Here is a 19,067-nt window from a genome sequence, read left to right on the forward strand (position 1 = left end):
ACACCATGCCTCCAAAATCTTGGGATCAGAGCATCCTTTCCATTCCAAAATTTGGCCTTCTTTTGATGAATTTGAATGCTGACAATTGTTAGATTCCTTTTCTTAATCTAAAGGATACGACTATCCCATCTGGGAGATTTTCAGGGCATGCTGATTCCAAAGTGGGGCACATCATACCAACGTTTGGTACCATTCTACCAGTATCTGTGGATGGAGGATCAAATAATGACTGGATAATCTTACCGAAAGTCAGGTCAAGATCAAGGACTTGGATTGCCTTAACGCTGCCATGAGCCAGGTGGTTAGTAGTCGGTGCTTGTGCCCCAACATGATGCATGTGTCTCAAGTGGACCACATCACAGGAAACAGTGTTGAATATCGAACTCCCACCATTAAAAACTTTTTGGGCCACAAAAGTTTTGGATCAAGCTAATACTTATTTTTTCTCTTCATCCATGTCTATATGACCTAATCACAGGTGGCCGTAGGAGGTTTTTAATGGTGGACATTCAATCACTACTATTTTCATGTTGTGCGGTCTACCAGAGATTCAGATCTCCCTCATTTTTGGCTCAAGTCCTAAAATTACATGGAAAATGGATGGACCGCATGGATAAAACACATACATCATGGTCGGCCCATAGAGCACCTACCACTAACCACCTGGCTAGTGGTAGCGTCACTAGCTAAACCCGCGTCCCAAAATCAAACCAACCAATCTCATGAAACGTGGAGCCCAAAAGTACCAACCGTTGTGTAGCAATGTCGAACTCCAACGGCCATTTGGAAAAGTCAAAACAATACGCCACGTTGCTGGGAATGACAACCGAAACAAACCTCCCAAACGATCTATACATTGAAAATCTAAAGGGGAGAGAGAGAGAGAAAGAAAGAGGAAGAAGAGAGAGACAGAGAGGAAAGAGAGAGAAGGCAATGAGCTGAGTGCCTTCTTTGGATCTCTCAAAACCTCCTTTTCCTTCTTCTTCTATTTCCTTTTTCTCTTAAACCCACGTTTAAAAAATAATACTAATAAATCTTTTGCTCTTTCATATTTTCTCCTTCCATTTTTTACATTTTTCATTGGGTTTTTTTTCTAGGGTAAAAAATATGAGTGACCTGGCATACTCATCTCATGAACTACTCCCATTACACAACGGTCACGATGACCCGAATCTGGAAGGTGATTGATCTAGACTTATTCTTTGTTTTTTTTCTTTTTTTTTTCTTTTTTTTTCCATATGAAATGAAATGTTAGTTTAGAATTGCGGGTGAAAGAAGACCGTTTAGTAGAACCGGAGCCCCACGTTCATGTGGAGCCTTGATGATCGGTTGGTGACCCTCACGGTATTCTAGATTAATTATTTCGGCTTTCTATTCTTGTGAATTCTTTTGTTCATATATGAAATAGAAATATTAGTACATAGATTATCTTTCTTTCATTTTTATCCGGTTCCAAATTTGTTCTGTATCCAAAGAGCCTCTTAAATGCCTAACGGCCTCTTAAGCGATTCGCTAATGAATTGATTCAAATTGGTTTTGAATCAGCCCAGTTACATTTTGAATGGTTGAATCGGCTGCAAGGTTTGAAATGATGTGCTAACCAACGTATCGTTTACCAACAAAATCATTATGTATTACCCTGTATCCGGCTCTGATAAAGGCCTGATACACCCTTCTCATTCATGGGCAACACCAGTATGTATCAGGCAAAAAGTACCGGTTTTGGCCGATATGCCAAACCTCGATGAGGTGTCGAAATGGGGTTGATCTTTGGGCAATTATTCATTTCATTTGGCATGGCTTACCTCAATTAGTTGGTATAAGGATTAAATGATGAATGATAATTTGGTAGGTACATAATGAAGAGGGCCACCTCTCAGAATCTTAAATTATCTTAGCCATTAAAAAAAAAAAAAAAAACAAAACAAAAACAAAAAAAGTTTTTCCATTCCAAAAAGAAGCCATGTACATTCAGGCCACCCTTTACATAAAATAGGAGGCCTATCCTAAGAAATAGGAAAAACTGCACAATTGCACCGAAAAGGACTCACATGATCCTTATCAATCCCAATCCAACTTTATCTAGAAAAATAATTCCTCTAACTTGTTTTGGAAGCTCAAAATGGTTACCAAACCACGAGTTTGCCTGAGACACACTACCAAGCCTCGCCATGAAATCTGCACCTCGTTCCCTTCCCTCAGGATTTGCTCAAACTGAATTAAACCTTTCCTCTTTAGTTGATTTATCCTTGAAATCCAAGCCTTCCATTTCCACCCAGGCTTTACAACCCCCTTTATTATGTCTACCACCAACCTTAAATCAGATTCTATTATGATTCTCGTGATACCCCTTTGAAGGCCAAAAAGAAGCCCATCATGCACCACCCTAAGTTTTGCAACGGTGTTAGAATCGACATCATAACCGGCGTTAAAAGCAAAGATGAACTCCCCCTTCTCACCTGTACAAATACCACCCCCACCTGCTTTCCCCAGGTTTCCTCTGGCTGAACCATCCACATTAATTTTAACCCAACCTGCTGCTGGCCTCTCCCATCAAATCACAAAGGCTCGACCAGAATCTCTTCTATTTGGATTGAAGCCACCCACCCTAGTCTGTCCACCCGACCATACCTCATCCAAAGAGCCATTGATCCGAGCCACCCACCACCCGATCCTATTAGTTATTCTAGATCTGGATATGGGCTTACCTTCAAAAATTGCTGCATTACGAGCTCTCCAAATTTCCCATATAATAATACATGGAGTAGTCATGTGTTTCACTGATTTCCCGTGCTTGCACTTACCACCGCCCACCACTGACTTAATCTGGCCTTTACTGACATTGCTGCCATAACATTGATCTCACACCATCTACCAACCACACACCACACCTGCTGCGCTAACCTGCTAGCAACAAGCAAATGATACAGCGTTTCTTGGGCATAAACCTGAGAATCCCAAAGAACACAACAAACAAATCTTGAAGCTAAGTGAACTCCTTGAACATCACTATCGACTGGAACAACATTATGTAGGACTTTCCAAACAAAAAGAGAGATTTTGGGCAAGAGTTTAACATGCCATACCCATCTGGACCAACTTCTACTCTGGTTTGGGACCCTGCATAGCTTCCAGGACGACTTAACCGAGAACTCCCCAGATGGTGTCTGTGGCCAAAAAGGGGCATCCACCTCCTCACCTATATAATACCCAGCTTGAAACACATAACCAATCACAGACTACGGCAGGGAACTCCACACTAAGGAGGGGGGAAGGGGACCCAATGAACCAAGAACCTGGCGCACATACATTTCCTTCAAACTCTCTGGCACCTCAATTTCCACCAGGTGGATTAGAGGACCTAACCTTGTCCAATTATCATTCCAGAAGCTACACTTTCTGGCTCTAACCTGCCATTGAGCACCCGATTCCACCATAGGAATGAGAGCCCTAATTTGCTTCCAAAATGGAGATGAGAGCCCTCTTGATCTGGCCCCCGCCCCTGGAAGAAAGTCATAATTATACTTAGCCCTCATGTATGATCTCTAAACATTCCCCTCCTTCCCAAACTTAATCGTCTATGCCATCTTAAGCCGAAAGGCTTTCATTATGACTCCAAGCTTTCTTACTCCTATACCTCCCTCATCTTTTAGTGACGCAATGACACTCCACTTCTTCGAATGACATTTTTGATTCCCGTCATACCAGCCCCAGAAAAAATTATCCATTTGCTTCTCCACTAACTTCAATACCTGCACAGGAAGATGGACTACCGCTATTGTATGGACCGGGATGCTTGACAACACATTCTTCACCAGAACTACTCGCCTTGCCTGTGATAAAATACGAGCCTTCCACCCATTGATGCGCCCCATGACTCTATCTATCAGAGGATTAAAAGTGCTAGCTTTAAGTCTACCTTTTGCCAAAGGAACACCTAAGTATGATAACGGAACCGAAGACTTCCCAAAACCAAGAATAGTCTCCATTGCCCTTACTCTTGCTCTTTGCACCTTCGAAGCACAGAAAAAGGAGCATTTTCTCAGATTTATACATTGCCCAGATATAACTTGGTAAGAGTCCAAAAATTTCTTCATTGCTTTAAGGGATATTTTGCTACCATTCGTGAAGATTGAGGTGTCATCCGCATATAGCAAGTGTGGAATACGTGGACATCCCCTAGGGACCACAAATAGCCTACAAACCTAAAGATTGATCTTGTTTCTTAATCCCCTGCTCATAACTTTAGCTAAAAGAATAAATATACTAGGAGAAATTGGGTCCCCTTGCCTCAAACCCCTTGAGGACTAAAAAAAAACCAGCCATCTCTCCATTTACCAACACTGAAAACCAACTATTAGCCCAACACTTCTCTACCAATTGAATCCACTCCCTGCTGAAACCAAACCGAGCTAGCACTTGAATTAGATAGTCCCAATTGGCCCTATCATAAGCTTTATCCATGTCTAACTTCAAACAATATTCCCACCACGAACTAGCCTCTTCAATTCCCTGAAAAGCTTCTAGGCCAAGGAAATATTCTTAGCTATTGCTTGGCCCTGAACAAATGCGCCTTGTTCTCGCGATATCAACCCTGGGAGAATCTAGCTAAGCCTTACAGCCACAATCTTGGAGAAAATCTCATAGAAACAGTTACATAAACTTATAGGACGAAAATCTGAAAACTTCTTTGGAGATGCAGATTTTGGGATTAAGCAAATAATGGATGCAATTACGGACCTCGGGATCTTCCCTCCTTGGAAGAAGAAGGAGACAATGCTTAGAATGTCAAGGCTAACCACATCCCAGCATGCTTGGAAAAAATTGGCTGAAAAGCCATCTGGCCCAGCTGCACTATCAGACGACATCGATTAGACCGCCGAGTGAACCTCCTGTAGCATGGGAACCTCCATTAACTTCTCATTCTGGACGTGAGTGACAATCGGGTGGATAGATTGCAGCAACTCCTGATCAGCATGACATAAGACTACATTGAAAATATGTTTAAAATGAGCCACAACAGTGTCTTTCAGATTCTCCTGACCATCCACAATTACCCCTGACTATTGTTCCACCTGACGAATGGTAGCCCTCATTTGCCTCTCTGTAGCCATAGCAAGAAAAATCTTCATATTTTTGTCCCCTTCCGTCAGCCAATCAACCCTCAACTTCTGCTTTTAAAAAATTTCCTGCATCAGCTCTAAAGACTCTAACTTATTGGAAGTATCACTGATTTGCTTTTGCAATGGCCCAGACTGCTCAACCGAATCTGAATTATCCTGCATTTGATCCTCCAGATCTACCATAAGACTCTCCGCCATCTTGATCTGCTCAAAAATATTCCCAAACACATCCCTATTCCAAATTTTCAGATCCTGCTTGACTTGCTTGAGTTTGGCGAGCACATTATATATTGGGTGAGAAGATTCCACCTTGCGCTAAGCTTCCTTTACCACACCTAAGAAGGTATCATGTTTAGTCCACATTTGTTGAAAATAGAAAGGTTTTGGCCCACCATACAACTGATTTGGAGAGTCGAGAAGAAGCAGAGCATGATCCAGTTGGATGCGCGGCAATTGGATGACACTAAACCGCAAGAACCTCGACGCCCAGCTAGCATTAATAAGAACCCGATCAAGCCTTGCCCATACTCTAGGAGATCCCGCCTTATTATTGCTCCATGTAAACCTGTTCTAAGAAAAACCTACGTCTTGGAGGCCCGCCGAATTAATATCGTCCACAAATTCAATAAACGAAGCCCTATCCCCAACCCTTCTACTCCTCTTTGATTCATCAACAATTGCATTGAAATCCCCACATACAGCCCAAGGGCCATTCATCGAAGCTAATAGAAAAGCCAAGTCTGCCCATAACACTCTCCTCAAAGCCCTAGCACACCTAGCATAAACAAAAGTCATATGGATTGGGGAGGAGCTGCTCTGCACGATTGCCTCGACTGATAAACATTGGTCAGTTTTAAACACCATGAAATGAGAGGTAAGAGCCTTGTAGAAGGCCCAGATTTTGCCTCCCTCATCATAATTTGAATAGGATGCATGAAAACCCATCGATAGCCCAATACCAACTCTCTTTTCATCACCAATCATTGGTTCAAGCAACGCCACTATCAAAGGATCATACTTCCTGATAATCCTCTTCGTTGTCCTAATGGCCTGTTTATTGCCAATTCCATGGACATTCCACACTATAACCTTATCCATCCGTCCATCCAGTATTCATGGCCCTTCTCTTTAACCTTCGAAGTCTTGATCCCCAGTCCCCTTTAGCATACAGAATTCTTTGTCTTCTTATATACTTTGTTGCTCTCTTCTTTTCTTTCATCATCAGCCCTTCCTTAGTCCCTTGTTTAGTCGTCCTGATTTCGTTTGCTTCACTTTGAACCTTCACCCTGAACATCATCCTTGCTCTACTTCTGATCTTCTCCTTGATTAGCTATCAGGTTGTCATCATCATTGTCTAGATTATCCTCAGTGTCATATTCCTTTCTGCTGACTGATGTAAAGTAAGGTGAGAGATCGACCTCCAGGTTTGCTCTCTCCATCCCACATAATCCACCATCAGCTAACATACTCTAGGCTAAGTTCGTTCCGCACCTATACTCTACACTTATATCATCCTTGCAAAACAGCTGAGTTCTGGATTTGCTGAAAACATCAACATCGGCAAGATTGGTTTCATCTCTGTTTCCATCCTCCCCAAACACATCAGATCTTCTATTTCCATTCCCGGTATCTACTTCCCAACAATGATCATTTCTATGGACATCAATCCTATTTTGAATAGAACCTAACCAGAACACAGGGTATTGGTTCTCCTTCCCTGTAATATCCCTCAGTTCCCTGCGAAATACACTATTAAACCTCTCCTTCCCAGATCCCATCTGCATGTTTCCAAGAGAAACGGATCGCACACTACACATGACGGGCCGTTCCCTTAGAGTTAGTTTCCTCAAAGAAAGTGTGAAACATATCTCCTTAAATCTCCTTTAACTGCATATTCTAATAGGGCTGGGTGTATGGCAACATCCCATCTAACAGCTCTGCCTCGCCATTGTTCAGACCCAGTTGACCTGTACTCAACACAACTTGAAGAGGCCGCACACTAGCTATGTACAAACAATTCATGTTAAGACTCAGAACTTCACCTCGCATCTACTGGCTACTCCACGTCTGATCCTCACATTGGTCCTCAGAGACCTGTTTGCTTTCCTGGGGGATCGGCACCAAACACACCTGATAGTCCTCCCTAAAACTACCTAATTGCGTCTGACCTTGAACACCTCCTGAAGAACTATCACCTGAGGATGCCAATATAAGCTGATCTGCTGCCATCGCCACCTCAAATTTACGAATTGCATTCGTGCATTGAGCATCCCTAGCTACACTATTCTCCATTTTTCCTTGACTGTCCCCATCCACAATTCATTACTGATCCCCACATTTGATTGCCCCCATATCTTCTTTAACACTATCCCTATCCTTATCCCCCAAAGAATCATTGCGAATATCTGCCACTCCTTCAAAGACCTTACTACAAGCATCTACCTGGACCCCTGAAGGGCCATGAAAATGCCTGATAACCCACTCCCTAGTACTCTCTTTAGTAGACTTAGAAATGGATGGAGAGCATCCATAGTTGAATAAAGGTTCCAACTCTGCTATTATAGGATAACTCTTCCCCAAAACCGACAATCTCAACACTTGGCTAAAGCTAACACCCGGACGAGGAAGAACCTTTATTCTTGCAAAAGGCTAGAAATATCCAAATCTAGAATTAGAATCAATCTGAATAATCTTAGCGAAAATGGTGGCCAGATCAATAAGGACCGATTCAATCCAGGCCTGCGCCGGAATCCTGAATAGCTGTATCCAAACTCCATCTCCCCCAATAACCTCTTCTTTCGTCCACTACCCCATCGACTGCAACCCCATCTCCCTGTGCAGATCACCATTACCATGAAAATCCTCCATTTCCCCTTTGCTCTTAAATGTCAACAAAAATTTCATAGAAGACATCCTCACAACCTCCACTGTTACTGCTCTAAATGAAGACGACCTCAATCCGTCTTGAATCTTGCTTATCCAGACATCCTGGTCCACTGCCATCCCCACCAAGGCAAACTTTAGCAATCGCAGTCTATTTTCAACAGCCCTAGGGTCCGAGATGGTTAACTTCCTAAAGCTTCCGAACATAGTAGGGCTAGGCCCCTTCAACGGCTTAGAAATCACCTCCGCATATGCACGATCCGGAGCCCCCTCCTCTACTTGATTCTGAGAAGGAGGATGGGATGCCTTAGCTTCTTTCATCCTAGATTGCTTTCTCGCCCAATCTATGTGCACCGAAGGAGGATGGGATGCCTCAGCTTCTTTCATCCTAGATTGCTTTCTCGCCCAATATATGTGCACCGAAGGAGGATGGGATGCCTCATTCATCCCAGTTTGCTTTCTCGCCCAATCTATGTGCACCACCCTTCCATCTATTCTTCTCTCATGAAGACAGTGAATAGCATTCAAGGTGTCTTGTTCATAGCAAAATCGTATGAATACAGATCGATTAAGGGTTCGATTCTATGGGATAAACACATCAGCAAGTTGCCAAAATGCCCAAATATATGATGAAGATTGTCTAATGTTATGTCGAAAGTTAGGTTAGCCGCAAAGATAGAGAACTTGGATCTGGAAGAACGCAATTTCCTGGGATACACCCTCTCCCACCAACTCTTCCTTTCCCTTTCCTCCATCGTGAAATTATCTTAGCCATTTAATTTAGTGATGAGTCCACTATATGAACGGCTTCGATTAGAAGAGAATGGGCCTCTGTGTTATCATTTTTATGTCAATTGCCATGTTTATGGAATTTTAAATAGAGAAATGTCCAAATGCTCCTATAGTACTATAAGTTATAGTGCACCTAGTTGCATATGGCAACTTGGACAATCCAACGGATCGATCTAAACAATAGTCTATTAAATCTAGGACACATTTGAAGGTCTACCATACAAAAATAAGACGAGTGGGATGATCCAATCCATCCTTAATTTGGTGTTATTTGTACTAGTCATCCTTTTTCCAACTCATGGACGGGGTGATTATTATTGCCTAATGGAAGTGATTCTTTAGAATCATAAGCAATCCATGATAGGAACCATCATATAGATGGATGATCAATTGTGGATTAGATCTATTTTGTTACAAATGATCTTGACCATCCATCTTAGAGGCCATTGATCAAATGGATAAGATTATGAAATTGGTGTGATATTTGTATGATATAGCCCATAGATCAATGGATCGGAATGTTTAGGTATCCCAATGCAACTAGCATAACCATAGCATATATTGCTTAAGAGCTGGAGCTAGGAGTGCAACTGGTGCGAGTTGGCTTGAGCCTAAACCCATCCTCAAGATGACCCAACCTGCAACCCGAACCAACCCAATTCTAATCAAGGTGCCTAAACTAGACCCAACCAAAGTCCTCGATACTCTACCCAACTTGCTATAACCCGACCCAAATACATATGATTATAACAACATGACACAGGGAGAGACGGGATGAAGTCGATCACCATCTTGCTCAAGGGGATATCACTTTGAATACACAGAGCGCTCTTGACCAATGTTTTAAATATCGATGATATCGGCCAATGTATCCCAGAAATATCTTGTAACCCACTCGTGCGATACGAAACACATGGGTAAGCCGATATATCCCACGTGTTCAATCTAGTGAGCATTTTTAATTTTTGATCTCTTTTTTATTTGTTGAAATTAACTTAAGTCAATGTTGAATGGTTATAAATCCATTAGTTCTTCATGTTTTGCATGAAAATCATAGAGTTGGAGCTTTAATTTCGATATCCATTGGTTTTTCATGTGCTCATTGTTTCTTTTTTCTTTTTTCTTTTTTTTTTTTTGAAAATTTCCATCAATCCATTGTTAATTGAAACTAATTTCAAATTATTTTATAGTATTTGAATAAATGATCATCACATACACTCTAATTTCAAATTTTGAGTGTAGATGGTCCAATTTACAAAAAAATGAGGAAATTTTGAAATTTCCCTGATTTCTCCCAAATTGCTTGCAATGTTGCACTTCAAACATGAAATGAAGCATGTATGATGAGACTTGATCCACTGATTTGTTAAATCCTTTGCAATTTTCAAAAAATAAATTTTATTTTTTAACTAAAAATTAATAAAAATTTTAAATATTAATTAATTAATTTATTTTTTCAAAATTTCCCTTCAACCAATTGTCAATTAAGAGTGATTTCAAAGAATGTTTGATGAAATGATCATCACATACTCTAAATGTATGCATTCAATTTGAATAGAGTTGCATTACTTCAGTTAGACAACACATAACTTAGGACCCTATACGAAAGGAAACCTATTATTTGCACTTCTTTTTGAGATGTTATGATTTAAAAATGTGTATTGATTTTTTATTTTTTTTTAACAATTCCTGAAGTTTCATTGAAAATTTGAACAATTTTCCTAATATTTCTCCATGTTTTCCAAAAAGTGCAATAAATTACCCAATACAAACGATATATCCCATGCGATAACCAATACATATATGTATCCCAAGGAAGTAATACATAACATGATACCAATATCTCGAACACTTCTCTAGACTTCTCACAGAGCTTCCTTGAATACATGAGGGATAAAAGTAGTTTTTAATAAATTCAAAATAACTTGATTGATGATTAGAAAAAAAAATCACAACCCTTTAAATAGAGCTCAAACCTAAGACAAAGTTTTAGACTCAAACTCTAACTTAAGCACCATAAAAACATGACTTCCTATAAATAGTAAACTTACTATTTATAAATGGTCTTCATTCCTATTAAAGTCCATGCTTTTCACCCAAAAATAGTAAGTGTCCAATTTGGCCCAACCACGTTATTATCCTAACTTCTCTGAGCCCTTTTCATGTTGGGCGCGACTCTTGCAACTCAAAGGATCAAAAGTTATACTCGAACTAAAACTTATTATTTATAATAAAATGAAATTAAATGGGATTTGACCGTTGATCTGATGGAATATCACAAAATGGGCAACCTGGCATAGTGGGTTGGTTGGCTTAAGTAGCTTCTCCTACCCCAAATTCATATATATTAATATGTCAAAGAAATTCATCCTAGTTTGCGAGATATGACTATTTTAAGGTTCTGATGGTCTGGATCGTTTCCTCCTCCAATCAACCCTTCTCTGGTTCATCTTTTGCAATGAAAGTGTTTACGACCTGCTTTACATCAATCCCCTCCACTTCTAAAGAACTCGACCTCGAGTTCTCATTCGGCTTTGGTTCATGTTACTCGGTTAGGTCCGCAATGCTGAAAGTACGTGGGATCTCCATGTCATCCAGAAAATCAGTGACATAAGCATTGTCATTGATCTTTCAGAGGATAAATACTAGTCAAGTCTTCTTATTCTTCAACTTTTTGTTGGTCTAGGTTGGAAATCTCTCCTTGTCGCCTACCTCGAACATCTTTTGCTATCAATGCTTGTCGGCTTGCTCCTTATACTTGTCGTTAAAAGCTTGCAACTTAGCTTATACATCCGCATGAATACTCACGATTCGGTTCGTCATATGTTTTGTTGCAATGCTCATGCTCAGGAGCTTGGGCAAAAGGACCAAGTTAAGTGTGTGGTGGGCCACTCAACCATAAATAATCTGGAATGGGGACTTCTCTATCGAGTGGTTCACCATATTGTTGAATGCAAACTCCGCTTGAGACAAAGCCAAATCCCACTACTTCATTTTGTCACCTAAAATACACTGGAGGAGGTTTCCCAATGTATAATTCACAACTTTAGTTTATCCATCGGTCTGTGGGAGGTAGGCACTAGTGAACCGAAGTCACGTATCGAACCATTCCACAATGTTTGACAGAAGTGGCTAATGAACTTCATGTCATGGTCAGAAGTAATGGTCTTGGGAACCACGCGTAGCCGCACGACCTCTCTGAAGAATAGATTCACAACTTTTATTGCATCGAGGGTCTTCTTACATGAGCTAAAGTGTGTCATCTTTGAGAAACGATCTATGACAATGAATATTGAATCCACGTTGCGCTATGTTCATGGGAGAGTAAGCATGAAGTCCATAGACAAGTCCTCTGAAGGGCCATCAGGTACAGGTAACATGGTGTAGAGGTTCGTATTTTGAGATTAGTCCTTAGAGGTCTAACAAACATGACATTGCTACATTACTTTACCGACATCACGTACCAATTACGGCTAGTAATATCGTTACTTAACAAGACCCTACATCTTGTCTCACCTAAGGTGCCCGTTACGGCCACCTCCATGTAGCTCTTGGATAATCTACTCCCTCAGAGTACTTTGGGGGATACATAGTTGATTCCCTTTGAAGAAGAAACCGTCTTCAATATCTAGGTTACTAGATGATCCTCTTGTCACCTTATCCTCACATCCTTGAAGTCATTATCTTTGTCATACAAATCTTTAAGACAGTCGAAGTTAACTGCATCATTGCTCATCATAACAAGTAGTGTTGCATGATGGATAAATGCATCAGCCACCTTATTCTGTTGCCCTGACTTGTGGTTCAAAATAAACTTGAATTCTTGAAAAAATGCGACCAATTTAACAGACACATGGTTCATGTTAGCTTGACTATTAATAAACTTTAAGACTTGATGGTCAATGTAGATAACAAACTCTCTCTAAATCAGATAATGCCACCAATGTCGTAATGCTTGAACTACTGCATACAACTTAAGCTCATATGTCAACCATTTCTGTTGGGTTTCATTGAGCTTCTCTATTATAAAGGCTACCGACCTGCCTTCCTATGATAAGATCCTCTAATTCTAACATATGAGGCATCACACTCAATCCTAAATAGCTTGTCAAAACTGAAAAGAACCAATACTAGTGTTATAGACAATTGATGCTTAATTTTAGCAAAGCTCGTGTTTGTGAGCCTCATCGATCCACTGAAACGTACCATTTTTTATGTAATCTGTAATGGGTGCATCTATAGTTTTGAAATGCTGCACAAATCGACGATAGAATGTCGTCAACCCATGAAAACTCATCACTTTACAAATGTTCTTCAAAATCGGCCATTCCCTGATGGCTCGTACCTTTTCATTGTCCACACAATTGTCCTTAGACCTTACAAAAAATCCCAAGAACAGCAAGTTGCCTATAAAAAAACTGCACTTCTTCAAGTTGAGGTATAACTTGTTAACGATTAGGACTTATAGAACATGCCTGAGATGTTTCATGTACTCCATCGCACCCTAGCTATATATCAGGATATCATCAAAATACACTACTACAAACCGACCAATGCACAGCTTCAACACTTGATTCATCAGACTTATAAAAGTGCTAAGTATGCTCGATAGACCACTCATACAACCCTTAGTCTTGAATGTCATTTTCCACTCATCATTGGGCCGAATATGAATCTGATGGTACCCGCTCCTCATATCTTGTTTAGAAAATACCTTGGCACCTTCTAGAATATCAAGAATTTCATCTAACCGCGGTATCAGGAACTGATATTTAATGATAATCTTGTTAATTGCAAGGCTGTCGACACACATGCACCAGCTTCCATGTTTTTTCAACGTTAATAAAGCTGACACGTTAGATGGACTTATGCTCTCACTCAAAAGACCTTTACGGATCAATTCCTTCACCTGCCTTAGAAGTATCTCACACTCTTTTAGACTCATCTGATAGTGAAGGGGGTTGGGCAAACTAGCCCCAAGGATGAGGTCTATATGATGTTAGATGTTTCGCATGGGAGCAATCAATCTGGTAACTCCTCAGGACAAATTTCTTTAAATTTGTTCAATAATGACCTTGAACTTGGAGGAATATGTAAGGGCATTGATTCCTCGTCCTTTATCACCATGGCATACACCTTGCTAGTTTCCTTAGATTCCTTCATGAAATCTTGAATGGTTAGGAGGGAGCTCCCCTCATCCACTTTAGAAGCTTCGAGGTGGTTCTCTGGTGCCATAAGGGCAATGATCATATTTCGACCGCTCTTGATGAAGATGTAAGCATTGTCTTGTCCTTGGTGAGTAATGTCACGGTCCAATTGCCATGGTCAGCCAAGCAACATATGATATGCTTACATGTCGATCATGTTACAAAGTATTTGATCTTTATAATTCATACCAATTGAAAACGAGACAGTGCATTGTTCAGTTATCTTTGTCTCGTTCCCACTTTTTGTCCAGCTAATCGAGTAAGGGGAAGGATGCTTTATCATAGATAGTCGTAACTTGTCCACCATCACATTCAAGACAATCTTCTCGCTACTGCCACTATTTATGATTACATTACAAACCTTGTCATTGATGGTACACCACATATGAAATATATCGTTCCACTGCAGGTGCACATCCTTCCTTGGAGCGTACAATAACCGCCTCACGATCAAGGATTCGTCAGGATCATCAGCCAACCATTCTTCATCACTAACTCCTTCTTTAGCTGCTGGTTCATCCTCGTCAAATCTGGGGCCTTCTTCCACTACCTCACCTTTAGTGCCTCATTCATTAATGGCCAAGTGGGCTACGGGGCATTAAGGGCAAGTATTTGATAAGTGGTCGGGTTGGCCACAACAGTAACGATTGTTCAGCCTTGGTCGACCAAAAGGATTTAAAATCCTGGTCAGACCTACTATTGTGGGCACTACACATTGAGGCCTAGATGGATCGCTCCCCGTGTCACAGTTTAAAGTTATAGAAGATTGAGGACACCCTCATATTGGTTCCTTTCCTTTGGCTAGCACTAAATCCTATGTGGGACCCATCATGGGGGGGCCGAGTCGAAGGATAAAGCTGAGTAGGGACTTTTGCAAACTGTATTTCTTCCCTACCTGCCAACCGAACCACTTCATCCATGATCTCAATTGGGTGTATCTGAACTTGGTCCTGAATTGTCAATCCTCAACCAATTATAAACTGGCTACCATCTATGATTCGGTCTCCAACAAATTATTTTACGCTACCAACCATTGAAATTCTTTGGTGTAATCTTTAACGATCTGATTCCCCTGTCAGCAATATTAATATTGCTAGAATAACACCTACTGCATCTCATCTGTAACCATGATCAGATGTATGCCTTATTTTGTCAGGCACATGAGAGTTGTAATTGCTCCCACCATGCAGAAGCACTAGATTTCAATTTGAATGCAACAACTTCATTTTCTTATGTTTCGGCATGTCCATGTAGTCAAAATATTGCTCTACATCGGTTAACCAATCAAGGAAGTCTTCTACATGTAATAAGCCATTAAAACTGGGAGGTTCAACCTTACCTTGATAGTCTCTTTTAGCACGATCTAGTCGATCATCAGCATGGACCGGTCATTGGACAATGACGCCACTGACATCCTCGACGCTGGAGCTTGACTCATCTAGGGTAGCCCTACAATGCACCTCCGGAAGCGCTCTATAAAAATCAGGGTTGTGCCATACATTGATCATGGGATGTTGAGCATCGCCTTGGGCTCAGGGCAAAATTAGCCCATCAGGAATACGGTCGAGGGCTGCTCATAGCTTTTACATGGTCAACTGACTCTCCCAGTAGAAAGCTTCCATTCTTTCCGATAGATAAGAAATTTTTGAATCATCGTCCACATAAATTTGATTCATTCTGTCGTTAGTTGCCATCAACCCGAGGGGAGTCCTTGTTATAATACCACTTAGTGCACGAAGGGACATCATGAGGTCGATCACCGTCTTCCTCATGGGATATCTACTTCGAATCCACGGAGCTCTCTAGACTCCTCACAGAGCTTTCTCAAATCCACGATGGATAAAAGTAGAAATAATTTCTACTAAATTCAAAATAACTTGATTGATGATATATACATACACACACACACACACACACATATGAAATTATACAACCCTTTAAATAATGAGCTTCAAACCTAGGACGGAGTTTTAGATTCAAGAACCCTAAAAACGTGACTCGCTATAAATAGCAAACTTATTATTTATAGTTGGTCTCCATTCCTACTAGACTTCATGGTTTTCATCCAAAAATAGTAAGTGTCCAATTTGGCCCAACCATTTTATTCTCCTAACTTTTTCAAGCCCTTTTCATGTTGGACACAACTCCTACAACTCAAAGGATCAAAAGTTATACTTGAACTAAAACTTACTATTTACAATGAAAACAAAATTAAACAAGACCTTTGATCGTCGATCTGATGGAATCTCTCAAATTCGGCGTTTGCAACCCAGCATAGCGGGTTGGTTGGCTTAAGTAGCATCTCCTATCCCAAAATCATATGTATTAACATGTCCAAAAAACTTATTCTAATTTGTGATATATAACTGTTTTAAGGTTCTGATGAGGGGATTGTTTTCACCTCCAATCGAGCCTTCTCTAGTCCATCTTTTCCATCAAAGTGTCTGCAACCCGCTCTACATCACAGCCTAACATAACCGGAATCCAATTTGCAAGGAACCAAATTCAAATGGGGTTGACATTTTCAAACCCCAGATCTTGACAACCTAACCCAACCTAACTCAAACTTAGGCTAGTTAGGTCAATCTATTGGGGTTGACATGAACCCAAGTTGCAGCCCTAGGCGGAGCATCTCTCTTTTAAATATGCTTCAAATAATTTTCAAGCCAAAAAATCAGGCGACTTCACATCTTAATTGGGCTGCGGCATATGAAAAAAGTAAAATTGCTAAAAGAAAATTAATCGTCAATATACTTTTGTACCTTGTGATCCACCTAAATGGTGAAATTATCTGATTTTTTAGGCAAAAGATCTAAGCATTATTTCCAATCTCATGGAGGTTCAAATTTCAATCACGTTGTTTCACATTTGCACGTGAACCCACGTTTAAATATGTACATCTCTACATGCTTGTGGAATTAGCAAGCCTCTCCTGTTCTCTGTCTGTCTATCTTTGTTAATACTAACAAACCATGCATTTGCAAATACACGTGGAACACAGGTTTTACAATTTTTAATTTTCTTTTTAGAACTAAAATATTTAATTAAAAACACACTAGTACAAACTAGTAAAATTATTGTTTTATGAAAGGAAGTAAAATGTTAGAATATTGTACCATCCTAGCGAAGTTATCTTGTTTAAAATATTTAAAATAGTGCACAATTTTGTAAAATTAAATATTTAAAATATTGTACCATAAATAAATAAATAAATAAATATTAAACGATATCAAAATTTTAAAATATTTAAAATTATATATTTTGACATATTTCATACTTAATATTTCACTAGAGAATTTTTAAATTACAATTTTGTTGGTGGGAGAGTGTGATGTGTGTATAATAATCTTTCTCGTTATTTCAATGCTATGCTGAAATACATTCGATCGGTGGAAATAGAAAGTACATATAGCATGTCCACAGTAATCTGAACCAATCTGGTGGACCACCGTTTGAATGGATTTCATGTAAAAATTGCAGTGACTAGAAGATCCTAACCATCAAACCAGTAAAACTCGTTCTGATTGAATTATGTTCTGTTGCTTGTTTTCACTCTTAGATTTTTTTATCATCCATTTGCTGTGCAATGCAATGATGCGATCATTCAGATTATCAGATCACATGATTCCAGTGCCATCCTATGATGACTCAAAAGATCAATATCACTGATCACATTACGGATTTGATAATGCTGATATGATTTACCCACACATATTTAATTTCCTTCATCCTTCTTGCAGGCGTATCAGCAAACGTCAAGCTATTATTGAAATTAATCCATGATCACAAGGATGACGATGGACGTAAAATGCAAAGAGTCGCTGGAATGATCAGCATCATAGATGACGTGAAGTACCGAATTGAGAAATCACAGATGGCTATCAAGAAAGCCCAGTTCCGAAGGTGTAACACCGAACTCAGGCGGAGCAACGTAGTAATGAAAGAGAGGAAGCCACATGAAGTACACGAAGAGAATCAAAAGCTACGAAGAGAGCTCTTGGAGTGCATGGCTTCTAGGAAGAACCTCGAGAAGATGTTTTCGAGCTTGGGGAAGGAGAAAGAGATAATGGCAACTGAGCTCGCACACAAGGCCCAACAACTGAGTAACATGGAGGAGGAAGTCAATGATATCAAGGCCCAGAATGAGAAGTTGTCGGAGAAGATCAAAGCATACGCGGCCCACCACAAAGATAAAAGGGACGTTCGATTAGACGCGCAAGTGAATGTGGCCCTCCAAGAGCGTAATAAGATGCTATCTGATCAGCTACTCAAGTCTCTAGATGGATACCGATCCTTGAAGAGGAGAACAAGAGAAATCCATGATGAGAACGCGTCAATCCAGTCAAAGATCGCTGACATTGCTAAGGAAGTTGAGGTGGGCCTCAACCGGATCCATGATCTACAACAACGGGTCAAGAGGAGTCAGGAACCGATGGATGTTGAGGAGGAGCTATCCACAATAGAGAACTTGTTCCGGTGCTTCGAGCAGAAGATCACATTTCGTGGGCCGTCGAGAAGTGTGTGCGTGTGAGGCCTACTGCAGATGGGCCCGTCAAGATGGGGCACGTCCCCGAATGAGCAGTTAGCAGGTCCTTCGGGTGCAGGAAAACCAGAGATTTTGAATAGGCACAACCCATTAAACCCAGCTCAACCAACCAACCAGATCAAACCCTGGCTCATTAGGGGAGCAAGTGGCCGGAGATTGTGTAACGACCTGGTTTTCTGTGACTCGCTTAAGACCATGACTAAACAAATTAATAATTTTATTTTTTCTTCATTAATAAAACCAATCACTTAGATCAATTAATAATAGCACTCTCCGTGGAGGGATAGATCAGTAGATTGCTGCCCTATTCGGCATATTGGAAATATCAGCTTTGAGAAATCCATCAGTATCAGTTTAAGAGATTTGAATAAAATGATCCTAAAACCCTATCATATTAGGACCTCAAATTCTAGAGTGATTCGGCTGAGGAATTCTCACAGCAATTTGTGATTTTGTACATAACAATAGTCAAGCAATTCTTTGGTTATTCTGAATCCAACAAAGAGTAAAACCATT

The 19,067-nt window shown here is 40.3% G+C and overlaps 1 protein-coding gene across 1 annotated transcript; it reads left to right on the top strand.

The window, feature by feature from the left end:
- Nucleotides 1–906: 906 nt before the first annotated feature.
- On the top strand, nt 907–18,772 carry LOC131238730 (uncharacterized). Its single transcript, XM_058236370.1, has 2 exons — nt 907–1,180; nt 17,746–18,772. The coding sequence occupies exons 1-2, from the start codon at nt 1,108–1,110 to the stop codon at nt 18,534–18,536; spliced, it is 864 nt and encodes a 287-aa protein (XP_058092353.1). The 5' UTR covers nt 907–1,107; the 3' UTR covers nt 18,537–18,772.
- The last annotated feature ends 295 nt before the right edge of the window (nt 18,773–19,067 follow it).

This window comes from Magnolia sinica, chromosome 1 (assembly GCF_029962835.1).
Source record: "Magnolia sinica isolate HGM2019 chromosome 1, MsV1, whole genome shotgun sequence".
NCBI lineage: Eukaryota > Viridiplantae > Streptophyta > Magnoliopsida > Magnoliales > Magnoliaceae > Magnolia > Magnolia sinica.

Excerpts from the sequence above, each read along its gene's own strand:
- LOC131238730 (XM_058236370.1), top strand. The coding sequence starts at position 1,108 with ATGAGTGACCTGGCATACTCATCTCATGAACTACTCCCATTACACAAC. Across the intron at positions 1,181-17,745 it reads CGATGACCCGAATCTGGAAG|GCGTATCAGCAAACGTCAAG; the intron begins GTGATTGATCTA and ends TCCTTCTTGCAG.